This window comes from Neomonachus schauinslandi, chromosome 1 (genome assembly GCF_002201575.2).
Source record: "Neomonachus schauinslandi chromosome 1, ASM220157v2, whole genome shotgun sequence".
NCBI lineage: Eukaryota > Metazoa > Chordata > Mammalia > Carnivora > Phocidae > Neomonachus > Neomonachus schauinslandi.
This window is the reverse complement of record NC_058403.1, coordinates 122,825,355-122,846,265: the sequence shown is the minus strand read 5'-3', so window position 1 is coordinate 122,846,265 and position 20,911 is coordinate 122,825,355. Positions and strand designations below refer to the sequence as shown.

The 20,911-nt window shown below is 35.2% G+C and overlaps 1 protein-coding gene across 2 annotated transcripts in view; it reads right to left on the bottom strand.

Annotated features, from left to right (window-relative positions):
• STAG1 (stromal antigen 1) overlaps positions 1-20,911 on the bottom strand; it is a 415,261-nt gene that overhangs the window by 97,175 nt on the left and 297,175 nt on the right. For both annotated transcript variants that reach the window (XM_021678881.2, XM_044920415.1), the window contains 3 exons: positions 11,272-11,379; positions 7,807-7,921; positions 561-678 (listed from right to left, as the gene is read on the bottom strand). In XM_021678881.2, the coding sequence (XP_021534556.1) occupies positions 561-678; positions 7,807-7,921; positions 11,272-11,379 (341 nt within the window). The remainder of the gene's footprint in view (positions 1-560; positions 679-7,806; positions 7,922-11,271; positions 11,380-20,911) is intronic.

The following is a 20,911-nucleotide window of genomic DNA, read 5'->3' as shown; positions in this document are numbered from 1 at the left end:
TTTTATTAAATATACATATCCATTTTGCTGTTCATGTTATTATTTAAAATGTGGTAAGATACATACTTCAGAAATAATAATATAACAATTATTTCCCCCTACTTCTTGAAGGTCAGTAAATGAATTTATTTTTTATTTCCTGGTTTTAATAATTAAGAAACATAACAAAAGGGGATGGTTATGGTCTAATTAAATCCTTGAGTGTCAAAGGCTTTTCCAAGCTCACACATAAATATAATAAAATTCTGAGTGCACATTATTTTTTACATTAGGTACATCAGTATTTTGTGTCTCAAATCAGCATAAAGAAAACTTTTTTGAGTATTATACAACACATATAAATTTTTAAAAATTTATGCAGTATGGTAGCAGTCTTAATCTAGAAAGATGTTATAAACTAGAGAGACATCCTTGCTTGTTACAGGAAACAATTGTTCTCTTTGCAAAAAGACACAGCATATTTACATATATTTAATTTTAAGAGGTGACCTATACAGGATGGTATGATTATTTATGGAAATCCAAAATAATATGTAAATCAACTTGTCAAAATACTATACCTTCTTCTCCTTGAACAGGTTCTTCTAAAAGCAACTCTGTCATACATTCCCAGTCTTTCAACAGTTCTTGAGAACTCTCCCACAAACTGTCCACCAAGTAGGCTGCATGTTCATGTAACTAAAAATAACAAATCAATTATGACTGAAGAATATTTAATGAAGAAACCATTAATATTTAAATTTAATAAGCCATTTTCTTTATAACTAAAATGGCTTGGTCACAATATTTACAGGAGCCACTTCAAAAACAATAAATATATTTGTATGCCATTGTAAATAATGGGGATGCAATATGTAGACTTAATAAAAAATTTATTTTATTTTTTTACTGTAGTAAGGTTAAGGATCTCCCAGTCCAAAGACATCATTTATAGATAAGGAAAAGGAGAGTATAACTAGTTAACAGAATTCCTGAAATTACAAATTGGATCATGGTCACTTTTCATTATTCTTGGTTTGTTTCTATAACTAGCTTTTTTTTTTTTTTTTTAAAGGAAATCAATTCCTTTCTCCCAAAATTCCTTTGAAAATTTGGTACCAGTATTACTTACTTTACATCTCTGTCATCTTGGTCAAGGTCAAAATGTTAAGTTACTCTCATTTCCATTTAATTCATTGCATTCCCTATCCCACCCCCACCCCATCCCTCACCTTTTTGCTGCTCATTACTCTTGACAATTTTCTTTGGAACCCATGTTCCCACAGTAACAAACACTCTCATGTTCCTCATCAAACACTTTACACCAAACTCTCTCTCTACCACCTGTTAGTCATTACACCATGAAGAGATTTATTCAAAAAGCTCTTCAGAGAAGGTAAGTAGAGATGTTGGCATTGTTCTAGTTTCTGCTACTACAACTAACTTCTCCACCCTTATATAAAAGTTCTTCCACCTTTGAGGTTCATGACATCCAGATAAACCAGTTTCTAGATCAGCGTTTTTCAAACTATACATTTCAACCCATTCATTAGTTGTTAAACTAATTTAATGCATTGAAACCAAAGTTAAAAAAAAAAAAACAGAAAAGAATATATAGCACATAGAAAGTTAAGTACTACTTCATACAACTCTGATTTCAGTTATATGTGCTGTACTTGTGAGAGAAAATACTTTTCGCATCATGAATAGTGGCCCCAAAATGTATGCAAGTCTCCTTTCTAGACCTACTAGTTATTTATTGATATACTGGCATATTTGATAAGTGAGTTGGTTTTCTTCCTTGCTCCTAATTCTATCATTAATTCTTCTATGTGCATTTTGATGATCTATTTAAAGCTCTGCTTCATTTGCACTCCTTAATTCTATCTTCATTTCCACTGCATTTCAAATCTTACATTCTAGCTCCTCAAATGCCTCAGGAAAACTACACACACGTGCATATGCACATAGAGAGTTTTCCAATGATTTTCTCCAGAGTAGATAATATTGATAAGCATCTCTACTTAGAAAGAACACAGGCAAAGGTTTATAGCAAGGTACACTCAAACTTTCCAAATTTACGTATCCTAGGAAACTATTGCCAGGTCTTCACTAACATCATTCCAACAATGACACCTATAAGTGGTGTACAACCTGCTTTCAAAAATGAAAATTAGCAGAAAACAGAAAAACAAATAGTTTCAAAGTTGGAGCTATTAAAACCTATGCTAGAATGGAATTATTATTTAATGGGTATAGAGTTTCAGTTTGGGAAGGTTTTTAAAAAGTTCTAGAGATGGATGGCATGGATAGTTGCCCAGCCATGTGACTGTATTTAAAACCAATGAACTATATACTTCAAAATAGTTAAAATGACAGATCTTGTCGTTTATTTCATCACAATGTTAAATGTTAAATAAACTTGCTTTTATGCCTGACTCTGTGTACATGTTAAGTATGTCTGTAAAATAGGTATAAAAAGGTTCACAATTATATTTTTGGTGGATTAGACCTTCTATATATATAAAATATCCCCTGTTTCTCTTAATATTTTTGGTCCTCAATTCTGTCTTATCTTATATGATACCGTCTCCTCAACTCTCTGTAAGCATTTGTTAATTATATCTAGCCTTTACCCAGGTTGTTTATTTTCTGTGTATAAATTTCCTGTGTTTTGATTGATGTGTTTTATAAACATTTTCATCTGTTTATTTCACCCTAAGTAAAAATCTGCCTTTTATAAAGCATGTTAATCCATTTATACATTTACTGGGATAACTGATATTGGAAATATTCCTGGATTCTGACTCTCTATGCTCTATTGTCATTTTCTTGTCTTATCTGTGCTTTCTTCAGTTTATTTTCTAACTCATATTTTTCTATCACTAAGGTCACTAACACATTTATTTACTTCATTTAATTTTACATTGCCACTCCTATATTTTAAGAATAATTTTTAGGTATTTGCCTTAAGCTTCACAGCCACAGTATATAGGCTTAGTTTTAAGTTTTTTCAGATTTATTTGCTCACCAATGTTACTTATATTCCGTTTTCCTTTTATTGTATCCATTTTTTATTTTGCTAGGAAACATCCTCAAGTAATACTTTCTATATAGGATACATGGGTGGTAAACATTTTAACTGCATGTCCTTTGACTAGTTCCTTCTCTTATTCTCTGTTCTCTTTACAGAACTCCTACTAGATAATAAAACTTAATCTGTACTTCCTGTCTTTTACTTTCCTTCTCACACTACTTATGTACTACCTTCTGGAAAAATCCCTTGGTTTAATCTACAGCCAATCCTTGGTTATGTCCACTCAGGCCATTTAATGATCTGCTTCACTCCTAAATTTTGGAAATCATGTTTCTAATTTCTATGAACACCCCTCCTCTTTCATGATAGCTTCTTCTTACATCCGGGGGAATTAATCAAAATTTTTCATCAATGTTGGGTTTTGTGCTTCAAGTTTCAGTGATTCTTGGTTGCTAGTTCATATAATGTTAATATTCTAGACTCAAGAATACTGGTAGCGAGAATGCCTTTCTTAAGTCTGAATGCAAGGTCCTGGGTTCCTCGGTTGTGCACGGAAGTGTAAAGAGGGAATCTTAATCAGGCAGGATTTTCCTCTAACATGTAGGTATGCAATGTCTTTTGAATGCCAAAGTTCCCTGTCCCTCCTGGGGGCCATAAATTATCTGGGGCACTCATCCACTCCTTTGTTTCTTAGACCAATGTCCACATCCCATATACATTTCTAAAGGGAAGAATAAGCTCAGCTAAGGCAGCCACTTAATTACTACCTAAAACTTAATCCTGCTGCTCAGATCTTTATTTCAGATTTCTACCAGAAAAATCTCAAAAAATTTCCTGCTATTTTTTGCCTTATATAGGGCTATGGGTTATTTAACTCTAATGGAATTAATCATTTACTTTATAGCTTCCACAAATTCCTCACAGTTCTCTTTCATTTCAACTTATTCAGCATGAGGTTTTCAGGTGAATGAGTTGTTGGCACAATTCTAGGCTTTAAATAGTATAATTCCATGATCACTGGCATTTTAAAAGATAACTTCTCTATGCCTTAAACCAAGGCACATTAAAATTTAGCTCAGGCATGTTGTCATAGTTCCAGAAATTTTTTTGTGTGTGATAGCCAATACTGTCAATGTAGATGCTAACTTCTTTGACAATTTCCTCATCTTTTTGATTAGTTAAGGTGGTGGCTTAGTAGAATCCATTCTATTAACACCAGTAACCAGTTTTTTCAAATGTGTATACCAGAAGGACATGATACTGTGTTGGCCCATTTTCTGATTATGAGTTTCAAATTCACCAGTATGAGCAACAATAATCATTATAACACAGTCAGTCAGAAATAAGCTTGACATAATATTTATGATATAGTCTTTCTGTCTGTCTTGAGGTATATGTGATGATCACATAACTTGCTAGTCTCAAATCTCTGTAAGAATACCATGTAAATCCATGTTTGAGAAAAAAAAATTCTAATATGGCCAGTAAGGGTAAAAGGTTATAATCGTCTTTCAGACACTTTATACCAACGACCTTCTATTGGTAGTGAAAGATAAAGCTATAGGAAGGCAGGCCCTGAAGCATTCTCAATGGCTACAGAAAATCCTGGGATTAAAAAGGACCTGGAACCCTAAAAATGAAACAAAAATAAATTTTCTAAGAACAGTTTTTGGTATCATAATTTTATAAAAACAGCATGAAAATCAGTATCTGCAAGCATTCTTCAGGAATTAGATGAAAAAAAGGTAACTCAACAGATAAAGAGTCATTGTATAGCAAAATAGGTAATTAAAATTACATTTAAATTTATTTACAAATTATATAAAACATATAGATTAAAATTATATCTAGGTGGATTTTACTCTGCTATATCTAAGTGTAAAATATTCATAGGGTCTCCCCTAAACTTGTATATAAGGCAAATTAAGCTCATTTTCCTGGTGACTTTAATTACAATTTTCTGGGTACATTCTGATTCATCTTTAATTGGCTTCAAAGTTACTCATAATATTTTACCGGTTCTCTCTGCCTGCTGACTTCTCCGTCGAGCAATTAAATACACTAACAGAGATGACTGTATAATGAAACCTTACTTTGATTCTTTTTATTAAAAATCATTTACAATGCAAAAAATCACCTCAAGTTACTAAGCTTAAAATTCTAAATACTCCTATATTGGGTTTTATTCTCTGCTGAAACACAGTCAGTCATTGGTGAATCTTGAAGAACATATAAAAACAAACAAGAAAAAAAGTTATCATTCATGTACTATCACTCATGAGCATTATGGGGAGATTTCTTGGATATGTCAATAATATCTATTAATCTTCCATCTTATATGACTGTCATATAATTAACTTCTTCATTTCATATGCCTAGAAGGAGGGTGACCATGTTTTTACATCATTAGCAATGTTTTGGGTTATGCTTATTGCTTTGGAATAATTATTAATAGTATCTTTGTCACTCTGAAAAGCATCCATTTGTACGGTAAGTTCTATGGTCACATCAGCTATAGGGAAATCTGAACTCATCACATTCAAGTCCCTTTTATCCTACCAATTGTCATACATCTAAAATACACAAGGTATTTTATCACTGAAATCAATGACTGCTATAAAGGTTGTGATGGCTTTAAAATGTCACTTTTTGGTACAAAAAGAAAATTAACTAGTTTAGATATATCTCTTAATCTCCATTATTTCACATGTAATTCATATATAAAAGAGGGAAACTCTTTTCTATTGACTATAAACCTCTTTTACTTCAGTATTGTAGAATTCTATTACTAAAATGTTACTCTTAAAACCCAGTAAAACCAAGAAAGAAAAATGATAATCACTTCAGTTAATCCTACTGATTGGTAATTCATCTGTAAACTGGATTTGTTCTATATTATGACCTCTAAGGTCTCTTGCAATTCAACTTTTTATGAGTCTATTACTAAAATATTGTAATTAACATGTGTCGTAGTAAAATAAAGAGGAATTCGGAGTAAAACACAATCAGAATCCCACCATAAGAATATGGCTTTAATAAGCATTCAGCTCCAGGTGTACACTAGTTTTAGAGGATAAGAAAAGAGATTTTAAACAAAGAATGTTTCTTGTGAAACATAGGAGACTATAAAGAGCATTATTATCACGAATCAACTAAAACCTTTTAAATACGATTTGCAGTTGCTTCTACAGCTGACAAGAATGCCATAGAGGAGAATTGGGAAATACATTTTAATGTTCTTATAACACTTCAGTACACAGCAGCAAACACAAGAATACACTAATAGTAAACATTACAAATTACTGCTTTAATTAAAAGATGAAACTGTGTAAAACTAAGTACTTATGGTCTTTTATTATATCAAAAAGAAAAGTCTTGGGCTTTCAGAGATCCAAAAAATTTTCCTTCAATGACCAATCAAGTTCAATTAGTCTAGATCATCATATTCCTTAAACTTTTCAACAAATAGTTTAAATAGTATTTGCATGTCTCATCTCTATCAATTTTTGAAACTACTGTTGTTATTAAAGTTACATTTTCATATAGGACTTGACTTTGCATAATACTTTCAATCCTGTTCCTTTAAAACCTAAGGGGCTAAAGGTATAACTTGAAACGGTCTATCACAAGTGTGAGATTTACGGAGTATTTACTGTTTTATCTTAAACCTCACAAGCATTTTGTATTTTACTCCATAATATATCCACACTTGCTTTTTAAGAAAATAATGTTTTAAACCCTCAAAACATATAAAGTGTGGTTGGTCCCTGGACCGGAGGCAGAAACATCATAAAATGCATCTAGGAGCATTTAGAAATGCAGCACCTCTGACCACAACCCAGACCTACTGAATTAGAACTGGCACGTTAATTAACAAAATCCCCATGTAATCTGTATACGTATTTAAAACACTGTTTCCTAAACACATCCTTTACTCAAACGCAACTCTCCAGACAGTTTTGTTTCTGACTTTATTCTCTGTTCTTTCCAATTTGCTTAAAAAATATCAGTAACTCTTCTGCCTTGCTTTGTCCTAACTCCACTCGTTCTACTGACACAGTTCCTAATTCTCTGATTTCAATTTTCATATAGGCTGCCTGTTTGTCTATTTCTCATTCCTACAGAGTTTCTCCAGGACTTTCAAATTTGGGCAATCAGAATCTTTGAAGTTTTTCACCTTCCTGGACATTCCAACACAAACCAAAAATCTTTTTCTGAGTAAAATTCAGGGTCCAAGAACTCTAGATTTTTTTCTGGGTAAACCAAAGTTCACTTGCGCAAGCAGATTCTGAAAGATACTACATTATGAATGTTAATTACAAAATTATTTATGTGATAACTGACATCAAAATGTCACATGGAAATGCTAATGGAGATTGTACATCTACTAATTAAAACATTTAAATTCATATTTTATTTCTCCTTAAAAAATGTAATTTTCAAGCAAGTTATTAGAACTAATGGTTTTAACAAGCTCTTTATATAATTTAAAAGCTACAGACAAAAATTCAAGAAAAAAAAGCAACAACAAACAATTATGTAGTACTATGACACTGCAAAAGTTTAAAAATTGCTAGCCTATACTCAGTGTTGACCCATACCTGCATATATACTCCCACAAAAGGCAGAATACAGATTCAGTAATCAGATAATCCGTGAAGGCAATTTTGTAAGAAACAGGCTTATTTTCATTGGATTGAAAAATATCAATTAATTACAATGAATTAAATGACAATTTTACTTAAAAGGTAATCTAAAACAAAAAAATAAAGAGTTATGTTAAAATTTACCTCACTTTCAAGAAAGAAAAGAACCAGCATCCTAATGAGGTTCCCATTTGGACTGTTCCTTCCTCTCCTCTTTGCTAATGCTTCTTCTGCTTGTGGGTCATGTCTGCTAAACAGCCTAGAAATAAGTAACAAAACCAGAGCATTATGAATTTGCATGGATATGAATTTTAGTCTTTTCCTTCATTGTACAAATTATTATTATTTTTTTTTTAAGATTTTATTTATTTATTTGACAGAGAGAGACACAGCGAGAGAGGGAACACAAGCAGGGGGAGTGGGAGAGGGAGAAGCAGGCTCCCCGCCGAGCAGGGAGCCCGATGTGGGACTCGATCCCAGGACCCTGGGATCATGACCTGAGCTGAAGGCAGTCACTTAACCAACTGAGCCACCCAGGCGCCCCATTGTACAAATTATTTTAGTGTTTAAAAAAACAGTATCAGATATCAGAGATTACTTATTTCAAACCATGTAACTGATGTTTCTATGGGTTAAAAAATGGTTAGATCTAAACAATTTTGTACAATTCAATCATACACACAATGTAAAAGGAAGCCTTTTGACTAATCAGTGTTCAAATATTTATGAAAAAATAAACTTTTTATCCTATATGATAGCTACTAGAATATATATAATTTTAAATAGAGTTCTATTTTCTTAATATTAATTTCAAAGTCAAGTAATTAAAGAATTTAACCATATGTTCTATCAACAATTAAAGAAACTGGGGCACCTGGGTGGCTCAGTCGGTTAAGCGTCTGCCTTTGGCTCAGGTCATTATCCCAAAGTCCTGGGATCGAGTCCCATGTCAGGCACCCTGCTTAGCAGGGAGTCTGCTTCTCCCTCTGCCCCTCCTCCTTCTTCTCTCTCTCTCTCAAGTAAATAAATAAAATCTTAAAAAAATTTCTAAAAATTCATACTTCTAATGATCACTTCTAGCATTTTCAGCTTACTACCTAAAAACAGTACTCACTAACCAGTATAGAATAAAATGACAAAAACATTAAATTTTAAAAAATATCACTTAGTGACAAAACTTCTAAAATATGACAAAGACATGACTTGGGAATTTTAATTTTGCTAAGAAGATTTATTCTAAAAAAATTTTAAGGACTGCTATAGATGCCTTATTCCCAGGTATGGCTCTAGGTAAATGGGATATAACAGTGAACAAAGACAAAATCCCTATTCTCATTGAGCTCTCTCTCTAAGGGACAGAAATAAATAGTAGATGAATATATACTATCTCAGGTATTGTAAGGAAAAACAAAGAAGTAGGAACAGGGATATAGTGTGTGCTGGTTTAGATATGGAAATTACAGTGGGCCCTTCAGATTGGAGGCTAAATAACTGAATAAAGTAAGAACAATTTCATGTGACATAAAAATAAGCCAACCTCAAGCAGAAAATGAATACAGAGAAGTTGAGTATTTGGGGGGCAGGGGAAACTATATGGCAAGGGGAGAAGATTAGAGCATTACTTTGAAGCTACATCAGCATAGCTATCAGACTGGTTTAAGAGAAAATTCTGTTTACTTGGATGGCTTTCAGAGGAAGGAACAAATGGGAGAAAATGAGGGTCCTTTATAACTGAAATGTACAAAAATCGATAATCACATTTACGGTATATAAATGTAAGACACTGAAGAATCAACCTAATTTTTCTAAACCTAATTGTAGATTTTTGATGACTATTAAAATACTCATTTCAGATACATTTACTACTTTATGGACGTGCAGTTAAGCTTGTGTACAGCTTATAAATTAGACTATAAAACAGACTAAGTGTGTATGTGCACACTTGCATGTTTTTCTTTTAAACTTAATCATAGAACTCCTGAGGCTATTTCTAAAGCTTACTTGTTAATATTTGAAAAGATCACAATATTAAATGATGGAAGAATTCTCAAAGACATCATTAGGAATCAAAAGTTCTCAAACTGTGAGTATCTCCACGGCAAGGGCATAAAACAAGCTTATGGAGTAAACCTTCTATCTGAATAGGAATTGGCTTCATTTTCACAAAGAAATAACAAAGGCTTATATTTGTGGATTCTTATATAAAACATTCCAATTTTAAACTTTTTAACAAGTATTTCAAACTTAGAAAAATACAATGCAGAGAAAATAAGATATATCCAAGGGTCTTTCTGATGCAAGTGCTGCCAGTTTATGGCCTCTATTCTGTAGAGAACCACCCTCTGTAATCTATTTTCTTCATTGAAACTATAAAAACAATAAATTCTAAAAACACAAAGCTTTTTGAAAAGTTAAGTAGAGAACAGAGTAACTAGAACAGAACAGTCCTAAAAGAGGAAGAGAAGTTAAGACTACAGTACACCCTTGATATTTGTGACAGTCAACAACTCAAGATAAATATGGAAATAGCACTATTCTATTAGCCACAGATGTCAGAGTCAGTGGCAAATTCAATATATTACTTTAAAAGTCATGCCTGAAAATCTTGACTTTCTTCCTTACTTTCATTACCAGCACTCACAAGTAGCCAGCTTCCTTCTTAAAGAAAGATTTTTCACATAGAAACAACTTTTCCCACTTTGGGAGGTACCACCAAGTAAAGCCAGTTTGTTGCTGCAGCACTGAGATGCAGATGCTGAATGGAGGGCCAGGTCATTATCAAAGTTAATCACCCATGCACAACAGCTGCCCAATGCATGATTTATATCTGTGCTTAGCATAATCACAAATGACTACATGTAGTAGACTTTTGGGTTCACCTGCCAACAATCAAAGTCACTAGGTTAAATCTATAAACAACAACAACAAAACCAAAGTAAAACACAGCCCCCCAGGTATGTTTAAACTTAAAGAACAAATTAATTTACTAATAAATTACAGACCATACAGAAGACCAACATCAAAACATATTTCATAAGAACACTTAATTATATTCTAAACTCTCATTAGCTCTATGCTTTGTCAAAAAAAAAGAGATGAGGTTTTGCTTTTTAATTAAACTGTGACTGTATATATAGCTTTCAGAATCACTACAGATTACTGATTAAAATAATCCTCATCCCCATAGAAAGTTAAAAAAAAAAACATGAAAGGTTGGGAGGCATTTTGAAAGTGATTTTAGATTACAAATGTTGAGAAGGTAAGATGAGAACTAAGAATTTTAAAAGGGAAAAAAAAAACCTGATGAAATGAAATACAAGTTATTTGTGGAAGCTTTTATTAACTTCATGTACTTCCCCAATCTCCACTCACACCCTAGCTGAGAACCACCCTTTTAGATTTCAGGAAAAAGGAGTATGTCACAAGGGACATCGTTCTCAGGGATTTGATTCATGACGTGCACCTAGGCTTAAAGGATATTACAGCCCCCAGAATTTGAAGTGGCCACGTCCGACACTGTTTTTACTATTACTCCCTTCTATTAACGATAAAACAACAACAAAACAAAAATACAAAAGTAGAATCTGGTTTCAAAGATAATTAACTCACTTTTTGTGAAGGAATTCTCCAGCTGCCACAGCAACAGGGCGATGTGCTGAGTACACCAAGTGGTAAACATTTTCACAGTCTTCATTGGAAAGAGCTTCTTCACTTCCACTGAAAAATTCACAAAGCAACATCTAAGCCAAACTAAATGTTTACTCTCAGTTCTATCTTCATTTAAATTTTGTAAAGTTCATTATAAAAGCTCAAGGCATACTGATCTTATTTTCATCTTTTTAATCTTACTTTGAAAGTAACATTTCTCTAATTATAAAAGGTACCTAATCATTATATAAAATTCATAAAATACAGATAAAATAAGAAAATAAAATGTCCACATTTCTTCCCATACAAAGGATGCCCATGGTACGCTGGGATTATATATATAGCCCAAATTAGCTCAATTTCTTTAAAGGCGCATAACATTTTTGTTGATAGGCCCTGGGAATATATCTGTTTCACAGTTAAATTATTATTATAGTATGTAATTCTTCTTTACAGAATTGTCTATTTTAATTAATTAATTAATTAATTTTTAAGTAAGTTCTATGCCCAATGTGGGGCTTAAACTCACGACCCGAGATCAAGAGTCACATGTTCCACCAACTGAGTCAGCCACGAGTTCTGGAGAAATGTCTATTTTAAATTATATTTTATCACCATACTTACAATACCATTTAGTCTTCTTTCTATATAAAATGGATTCAGAGGTCACAGCCATTCCTTTGCTAACACAAATTTCCCATCTTTCCACTCATGTATTCTTAGTTTGAGTCATTTCTTACTTTGCCAGAATGTGTTAAGTTTTTTCGCCCCAAAAGGAACATCTATGTCCTATTAACATGCTTAAAAATGTCTGATATGATTAGAGATTAACAATGACTAGATAAAGTATAGAATTCTTGGGCTGTACAGGGCCTGACAAGATGTAGGGATGGGTATAAAGTTTATTCCTCAGAATTCAATCCTAGAGATGCCTCAGAAGAGGAGGTTGAGGGATCTCTCCAAGAAACATAAAATCAGAGTGACCTATGAAGCAAAAGAAGGTAGTTGCATCACAGTTTAAGGGACTATAGTTCTGAATGAAAAAGACCTGGCTATCAAGGATGGGACACAGGTTAGAGCACTTTTTTAAAGTACACTTCCTTCCTCCGCTCTCAACAATGCATGTTCTATTTCTACTGTAAAGCAAAAACAGTATCCAAATATAGTGTGTGACAATAGGGTTGTGCTGGAACGAAGAAACATTGAGAAATTAACAATAGGTATAGGTAGATTGGCTAGCCCATGACTTACACCCCTGTCCCTGTATTTCCCTTCCATATCCTGAGGGTCATGAAATTACCACTGAAGGAGACAGGTTTTGTTTTGTTTTTAAATATTTTACTTATTTATTTGAGAGAGAGAGCAAGCGAGAGCGAGCAAGAGCATAGGGAGGGGCGGAGGAAGAGAGAGAAGACAACTCCTCACTGAGCAGGGAGCCCAATGCAGGGCTTGACCCCAGGACCCTGGGATCATGACCTGAGCCGAAGGCAGACACTTAATTGACAGAGCCACCCAGGGGCCCCTGAAGGAGACAGTTTTAAGACTGCTGAGGAGTTACACTTTCTGTCCTGAAGTAGAAGTGTTTTTGTCCATGCCCAACTCATACCCCTAAATTATGAGGAGGGGCACAAAGCTAAGGCCTAAGTTTTATTCCTTCACCCAATTATACATCATCAGCTAAATTAGCTAATACCCTCAGGAGAAAGTTAAACTCACAGGAAACAAAATTTAACAAGATGTCTCAGGAATCCAAACTTATAAGTGAAAAGAAAATAATCTATGCCAAAAGAAGGAAAATTAACAGATAGACAGAAAAAGAATTTAAAGGAGATACAACAGGATGTTACATGTGACTTTACCTGTTGTTTGGACAGAGATCCCATAAGCCAAGAGAAATAAGGCCAGATCATTTCATGCAAATGCTGGAAAAGACTAGAAAGCTGGTTTTGTGATCCTTAGCTCATTACTCACCAAAATAATGTGTAAATTAGGGGATTGAGCAATACAATGGATAGAGAATTTTTTCAAGAGAAAATGTCAGAGTACTGTGTAACTCTGAAACCTCCCCAAGTGAAACTGGAGCACAAAGTTTCAGAGAACCACTATAAAAACTTTATAAACATCCCTTACAACTGTGAGGAGGTTTAGGAAATGGTACCTGGTGCAGAGCTTAAAAGACTATAAATGTGAAAAGCTGACTGGAGCAACCCATGGTAGCAAATTAAGAAGAAAAGGGGTATTGTGGACATTGCTGCTATGCCCTTCAACTGATGAATGGATAAAGAAGATGTGGTTCATATATACAATGGAGTATTACTCAGCCATCAGAAAGGATGAATACCTACCATTTGCATCAACATGGATGGAACTGGAGGGGATTATGCTAAGTGAAATAAGTCAAGCAGAGAAAGACAACTATCATATGGTTTCACAAATATGTGGAACATAAGGAATAGCGTGGAGGACCACAGGGGAAGGGAGGGAAAACTGAATGGGAAGAAATCAGAGAGGGAGACAAACCATGAGAGACTCTGGACTCTGGGAAACTGAGGGTTACAGAAGGGAGGGGGGTGGAGGAATGGGGTAACCAGGTGATGGGTATTAAGGAGGGCACGTGTGGTGATGAGCACTGGGTGTTATATGCAATTAATGAATTGCTGAACACTACATCAAAAACTAATGATGTACTATATGCTGGCTAACTGAACATAATAAAAAAAAAGAAGGGGTAGAAGGGCACTATCCATGAATGTGTATCCTGTAGACAAGATAAGGAATACTTAAAGTGAGCCAGTCTGAATATAGTTTTAAAAGACTGCCCAACAAGACTACCTATAGGGAAAGCAACTCCAACAGAGGAAACCTGAACGTCGGGGACTGAGACTCAAAGTAAATAGCCAGAGGATGCACTGTCTGCTCTGGGGAACTAAAGTCACAAGTACCTAGAGCGGGGAGAGATCTCTGAGGAATCCACTTAATGAATCAGGATATCTGACACAACTGGAGGGCCATAACTGTACCTCCTAAATAAGACATGTTCTGCCTGTATCTCCTCCAATGAAAATGTAGAAAGGAACCTTAAAACTTTTGAAACCAGTCAAACCATTTTCTAAACTGTTATGAAAGTAGGATTTTTTAGTCAACAGGTCTGAGATGATTTGAAAATGCTCTTTAAGGAAATAAATTAGCAGTAGAAATAATCTTGGAGAAGTCTGTGAGATAATTACTCTTCCCTAGAAATAAAAGAAGAAATATCAAAGGAAAGTTTACTCCTCTCTAAATAAGTATTAAAACGAAATAAACAAGGACACATGTGTATCATTAACAATACAGATCTTAAACTCTAGACTGTTCCAACAAAACAGGTGGGTAAGTGGAGTGTCAAGTATTTTTTGTTTTGTTTGTTTGAGGGAAATATCCTGGTAAGTTTGTGAAATTTACAAGGAAAGTGTAACTAGGGGGTCAAATATTTTAAAACAGACTTGAAAAGGAAAACACTTCACAGGTATAGGTAATTTAAATAAATTCAAAATAACAAATGTAAATACAGAACTATATATGCCATTAGTGAGTTTTTTTTAAAGATTTATTTATTTGAGACAGAAAGAGCGCGAGCGCGTGAGTGGGAGGGGCAGAGGGAGAGGGAGAGAGAATCTTAAGCAGGCTCTGTGCTGAGCGCAGAGCCCAATGCGGGGCTCAATCTCGCACCACCATGAGATCACAACTTGAGCCAAAACGAAGAGGTGGAGGCTTAACCAACTGTGCCAACCTGGCGCCCCTAGATAGTTATTTTTAAACATATTTAGAAAACTTAGAAATTGGCCAAACCACTTAGAACACATTCTCAGACAATACAATAAAATAAAAAACCAGGGGCGCCTGGGTGGCTCAGTTGGTTAAGCGACTGCCTTCGGCTCAGGTCATGATCCTGGAGTCCCCGGATCGAGTCCCGCATCGGGCTCCCTGCTCCGCGGGGAGCCTGCTTCTCCCTCTGCCTCTCTCTCTCTCTCTCTGTCTCTCATGAATAAATAAATAAAATCTTAAAAAAAAAATTAATTAATTAAAATAAAATAAAAAACCACAGCTTAAAATCTGATTTGTAAAGAACAAAAACATACTACTGAATAATGCATAATTAAACCAGTAATCATAAATGTAATCAAAATATTTATCATTGAAGGTCTATGAAAATACTTTATGTTCAAATATTTTGGAAAGTAGTAGTGTTTAAAAGTATATTTATTACTTTAAGTATAATTATTAGAAAACAAGAAACAAATGAGCCAAAAGAAGCTAGTTCTTTAAAAAGAAGACAGACAAACCTCTGACATGATCAAGAAAAAGAGGATTCAAATAAAGGACAGAAGAGAGAAATTAATAAGTAATAGCACAATTTTATGAAGTAATAAAAATGTCAGCTACAAAATTTAAAAACTGTGATGAAACTGATATATTAAAAAAGTTTATAAAAAGCCAAAAATAGTACAGTAAGAAATTAAAGTTAATTTAGATAGATAACCACTAAAGAAGTAAAAATGGTAATCAAAGACCTTTTCCTTAAAAGAAATTCAAAACTAACATGGCTTTAACAAGAGAATTCTCTTAAAATTTCAAGGAAGACTTAATCTCTGCCACAGAAAAATTGTTTCAGACAGAAGGGCAAGAAACTACTGGAGATAAATTTTTCAAAGAAAATATAACCTTGATTTTGAAGTTGGATAAAAGACAAAAAATATTCTGTCAAATTTACACATAAACACAGAAGAGAAAATCCTAAATAAGATCTTAAATATAACATTGTATTTTAAGCAAAACACAATAAAACCAAATGTATTATGTTCAAATAGGATTTATTCTAGAAATACAAGGGTGGTATACCATTAGACAAATTATCAATTTCATTCAGGCTCATCAAGATATGAAAAGAAATTCCCAGGAAACTCAGAATACAAAGAACTTCTAACTTATATCAAAAACCTATCTCAGAAATCACAGCAACAAAGAACTTCAAATACCTTCTTAGAACAAGAACAAAAAGATCCACTCTCAGTGGTAAAAAGGCCTAATGCAATAAGACAAGAGAATGAAGCAAAAATTTTAAGGTTAAAAAAAGACAAAACTGAAATTGTTTGCTGGTGACATATAATAATCTACATAGTAAATCGACAAACCATCAGAATACCTGAGACTTCTAATAGGTTGCACATATAAGATTAACATAAAAATTAAACATTTCTATGTCCCAGCAATAATTAAGTAGAAAATATCTTTAACACTAAATACTAATCATATAACAAAACCATAAAGTATTTAAGAATTAACCTAATATATGAAAAAAATTAAACCTTGTGTAGAATATCTAATGATATGAATAGAGAAATGCATCATTTATATGCATAAATGACATATAGTTATGAAGAATTGAATTCTCTCCTAAATCTATCATAAAATTCATTGTGTTAGAGAGCCCTGTTCCTCATCCACATACCCCAACAGTTAAAAACCAGAAACAAACAAGACAGCCTAACTCTAACCAAACATACAATAACCAAAACCCACTGTGCTGATTTATCACACTTTCTTGAGGCACCGATGAAGGTGTTTTGCAATGACTGGAACATCCCTTACAGCCAGACCAAAAAAGCCCTGATAGCAACAGAATGCCTGGAAGATCACATCCCACACATCCCCTTCCCTGCCCAAGATGGTGGGCTAAACACATACTGACCCTCACCCGTGATTGCGTGCTCTCTGCCTGCTCTCTTGCACGTACCCCCCTGAACCTCTCTCTATAGAATTCTAGGTTTCCATTTGCTGGTGAGGTTGGTTATTAAGACTTCAGCCTGCCATGTCCCCTAGCTGTTTTTCTCTTTTCCAAACCCTCATCTCTTGAGTTAATGGCCTCTGTTGTAATGAGTTTATCTGAGTTTGTCTGGCAATAGCTGGCAAGCCTAGCCAGGAGTGATGCTTTTGATTTGTCCAGCGCCTTCATTATTCCCTGGGAAGGAGTAGTTTGGCTATAGCAGCACACCAAGGTTTGCCTGTTTATTTCCGGAGTTAGTGGTTATGATAGATGGTTCAGTAACAAATGCAGTCCTAATATTTAAAATCCCAGCAAAAGTTTTTGAGGAATTAGACAGACATACTTAAAAAAAAAGTTCATATACAAGAAAAGTAATCCACAAGTAGCTAGTGGATTTTAAAAAGAAAGGCAAAGAAGGAACCAACCAAAAAGAAGAGGACTTATTTATAACATATGCTGTATTATCAAGTTACAATGATAAAAAGTAGGTACTAGAGCCGAAAGGGGTAAAAAAAGATCAAAACAACAGCTTGACACAGATGATACTTGGAATGTGATAGATACAATGTAACAAATTGGGAGGAGGATTGGTAATGACTGCTAAGACCTACATTCTCACATACATTCTTCCCGGTTTTTAGTCAAAGTTCTACAGATAATTACTGCTATTTAAAAATTTCTATCATATAAATGACACAATTTAAATGCCTTATTTCCTTTCTCATAGTTCTACACCATCTAAAGGAGCCTATTTGAAAAACCTATCCCTTCTGAGGCCTTCTCTTTCTCTCTTTTTTTAAATAGAAAGGTATGTTACTTTGCTGATATTACCTCTGGACTGCATAAAAGAACTTTTACATGGCACAAACAAACAACAGTCAAAATAAAAAACAAAAAGAGAAAAACAGGCACAGGAGCAAGATGGCGGAGGAGCAGGAGACCTAAATTTCGCCTGGTCTCAGGAATTCAACTAGATAGGGATCATACCATTCTGAACACCTACGAACTCAACAGAAGATCGAAGAAAAGAATAGCAGCAACTCTCTGAACAGAAAAGCGACCACTCTCTGGAGGGTAGGACGTGCAGAGAAGTGAATCCAAGGCGATATTCGGGAAGATAGATGGCAGGGGAGGGGGCCTCTGGCAGCCGCTACTGGCAAGTGATAGAGCCGCCGAGCACAAAATCGGAACTTTTAGAAGTCGGCTCCACTGAGGGACGTTGCTCCAGTGGCTAAAAAAGGGGTGGAACCCTTGCTGGGACACTGTGGTCTCTGGACCCTCGGGGTCACAGAAAGACAGGGGTGCCTGAGTGCGGCAGAGCTCCCAGGTATTGGAGCAGGGAAGCCGGCTGTAGAGATGGAGCCGAGGAGCGGGCTCTCAACTCGGGGTTGCCATAAACTGTGATCCGCGGCACAATCAGGCCACTGCTCCTCCAGCAGGGACCCAACAAGTGGCAGATCCGGGGAGACTCCCCTTCCTCACCCAGGGAGGAGCGGCACGGGAGAGCACTGCAGGGATCTGCTGGGCTGGAGACTCCACACGGGGTGGTATGCCAGAGATAGAAACACTTGGTCACAGGCCAGGTGAGCACAGAGTGCGGCCGGAGACCGGGGAGACGGGAGAGATTGACTGCTTTTCTCTGGGGGCTCACTGAGGAGTGGAGCCCCGAATTCTCGGCTCCTCCAGGGCAGGAGATTGGGAGGCTGCCATTTCACTCTTGTCCTCCAAAGCTGTAGGGAGAGCCTGCAGGGAACAAAAGCTACGGAGAGCAAAACCGAGCAGATTACTTAGCCCAGATCCAGCAAGGGCGGGGCAAACCCGCCTCCAACAAAGACATTTGGGAACCACAGTTAACAGGCCGCTCCCCCAGAAGATCAGCAAGAACAGCCAGCCAAGGCCAAGTTTACCGATCAATGAGAATGGCAGAACTCCAGCACTAGGGGAATACTGCACATAGAATTCATAGCTTTTTTCCCATGATTCTTTAATCTTTCAAAGTTAATTTTTTTTAACTTTCTTTTTCTTTGTTTTTTAATTTTTCTTTTTCCATTTCTCAACCAACATCTTATCAATCCCTTTTTTAAAAAGTCTTTTTTATTTTTCATTTTTAGAGTCATATTCTATCCCTTCTTAGTAGTTAACCTTATTTTTGGTATATATAAGTTGTTCTCTCTTTAAAATTTTGGGACAGTTTTTTCTAACAGACCAAAATATACCCTAAATATCCAGTGTATGGCTTTGTTCTAGTCTCTTGCCTGATCACATTCTCTCCCTTCTTTTTTTTTAAGTCCTCTTTTTTCAACCAACTTCTTATCAATTCCTTTTATAAAATCTTTTATAATTTTCATCCTTACAGTCATATTCCATCCCTTCATCATATTTACCCTTATTTTTGTACATATTTAAGTTTTTCTTTCCTTAAAATTTTGGGTGGCACTTTCTTCTAACAGACCAAAATACGCCCAAAATCTAGTGTGTGGCACTGATCTATGCACCAGCCTGATCATATTTGATCATACTCTGTTTTTTCTCGTTTTGTTTTTGTTTTTATCTTTTTCTTTTTTCTTTCTTTCCCTTTCTTTTCCCCTGGTTTCAGGTCTTTTCTGATTTGTTTAGTGTATATTTTCTGGGGCCGTTGTTACCCTGTTAGCATTTTGTTCTCTCATTCATCTATTCTCCTCTGGACAAAATGACAAGACGGAAAACATCACCTCAACAAAAAGAACAAGAGGCAGTACCGACTGCCAGGGACCTACTCAATACGGACATTAGTAAGATGTCGGAACTAGAGTTCAGAATGAAGATTTTAAAGATACTAGCTGGGCTTGAAAAAAGCATGGAAGATATTAGAGAAACCCTTTCTGGAGAAATAAAAGAACTAAAATCTAACCAAGTCGAAATCAAAAAGGCTATTAATGAGGTGGAATCAAAAATGGAGGCTCTGACTGCTAGGATAAATGAGGCAGAAGAAACAATCAGCGATACAGAGGACCAAATGATGGAAAATAAAGAAGCTGAGAAAGAGAGAGATAAACAAGTACTGGATCACGAGGGCAGAATTCGAGAGATAAGTGATACCATAAGACAAAACAATATTAGAATAATTGGGATCCCAGAAGAAAAAGAAAGAGAGAGCGGGGCAGAAGGTATATTGGAGCCAATTATAGCAGAGAACTTCCCTAATTTGGGGAATGAAACCGGCATCAAAATCCAGGACGCAGAGAGAATTCCCCTCAAGATCAATAAAAATAGGTCAACACCCTGACATCTAATAGTAAAACTTATGAGTCTCACAGACAAAGAGAAAATCCTGAAAGCAGCTCGGGAGAAGAGATCTGTAAACTACAATGGTAGAAACATTAGATTGGCAACAGACCTATCCACAGAGAACTGGCAGGCCAGAAAGGACTGGCATGATATATTCAGAGCACTAAATGAGAAAAATATGCAGCCAAGAATACTATATCCAGCTAGGCTGTCACTGAAAATAGAAGGAGAGATAAAAAGCTTCCAGGACAAACAAAAACTAAAGGAATTTGCAAACACAAAACCAGCCCTACAAGAAACATTGAAAGGGGTCCTCTAAGCAAAGAGAGAGCCAAAAAGTAACACAGACCAGAAAGAACACAGACAATATACAGTAACAGTCACCTTACACTCAATACAGTGGCACTAAATTCATATCTTTCAATAGTTACCCTGAATGTAAATGGGCTAAATGCCCCAATCAAAAGACACAGGCTATCAGATTGGATTAAAAAACAAGCCCCACTGATATGCTGTCTGCAAGAGACTCAT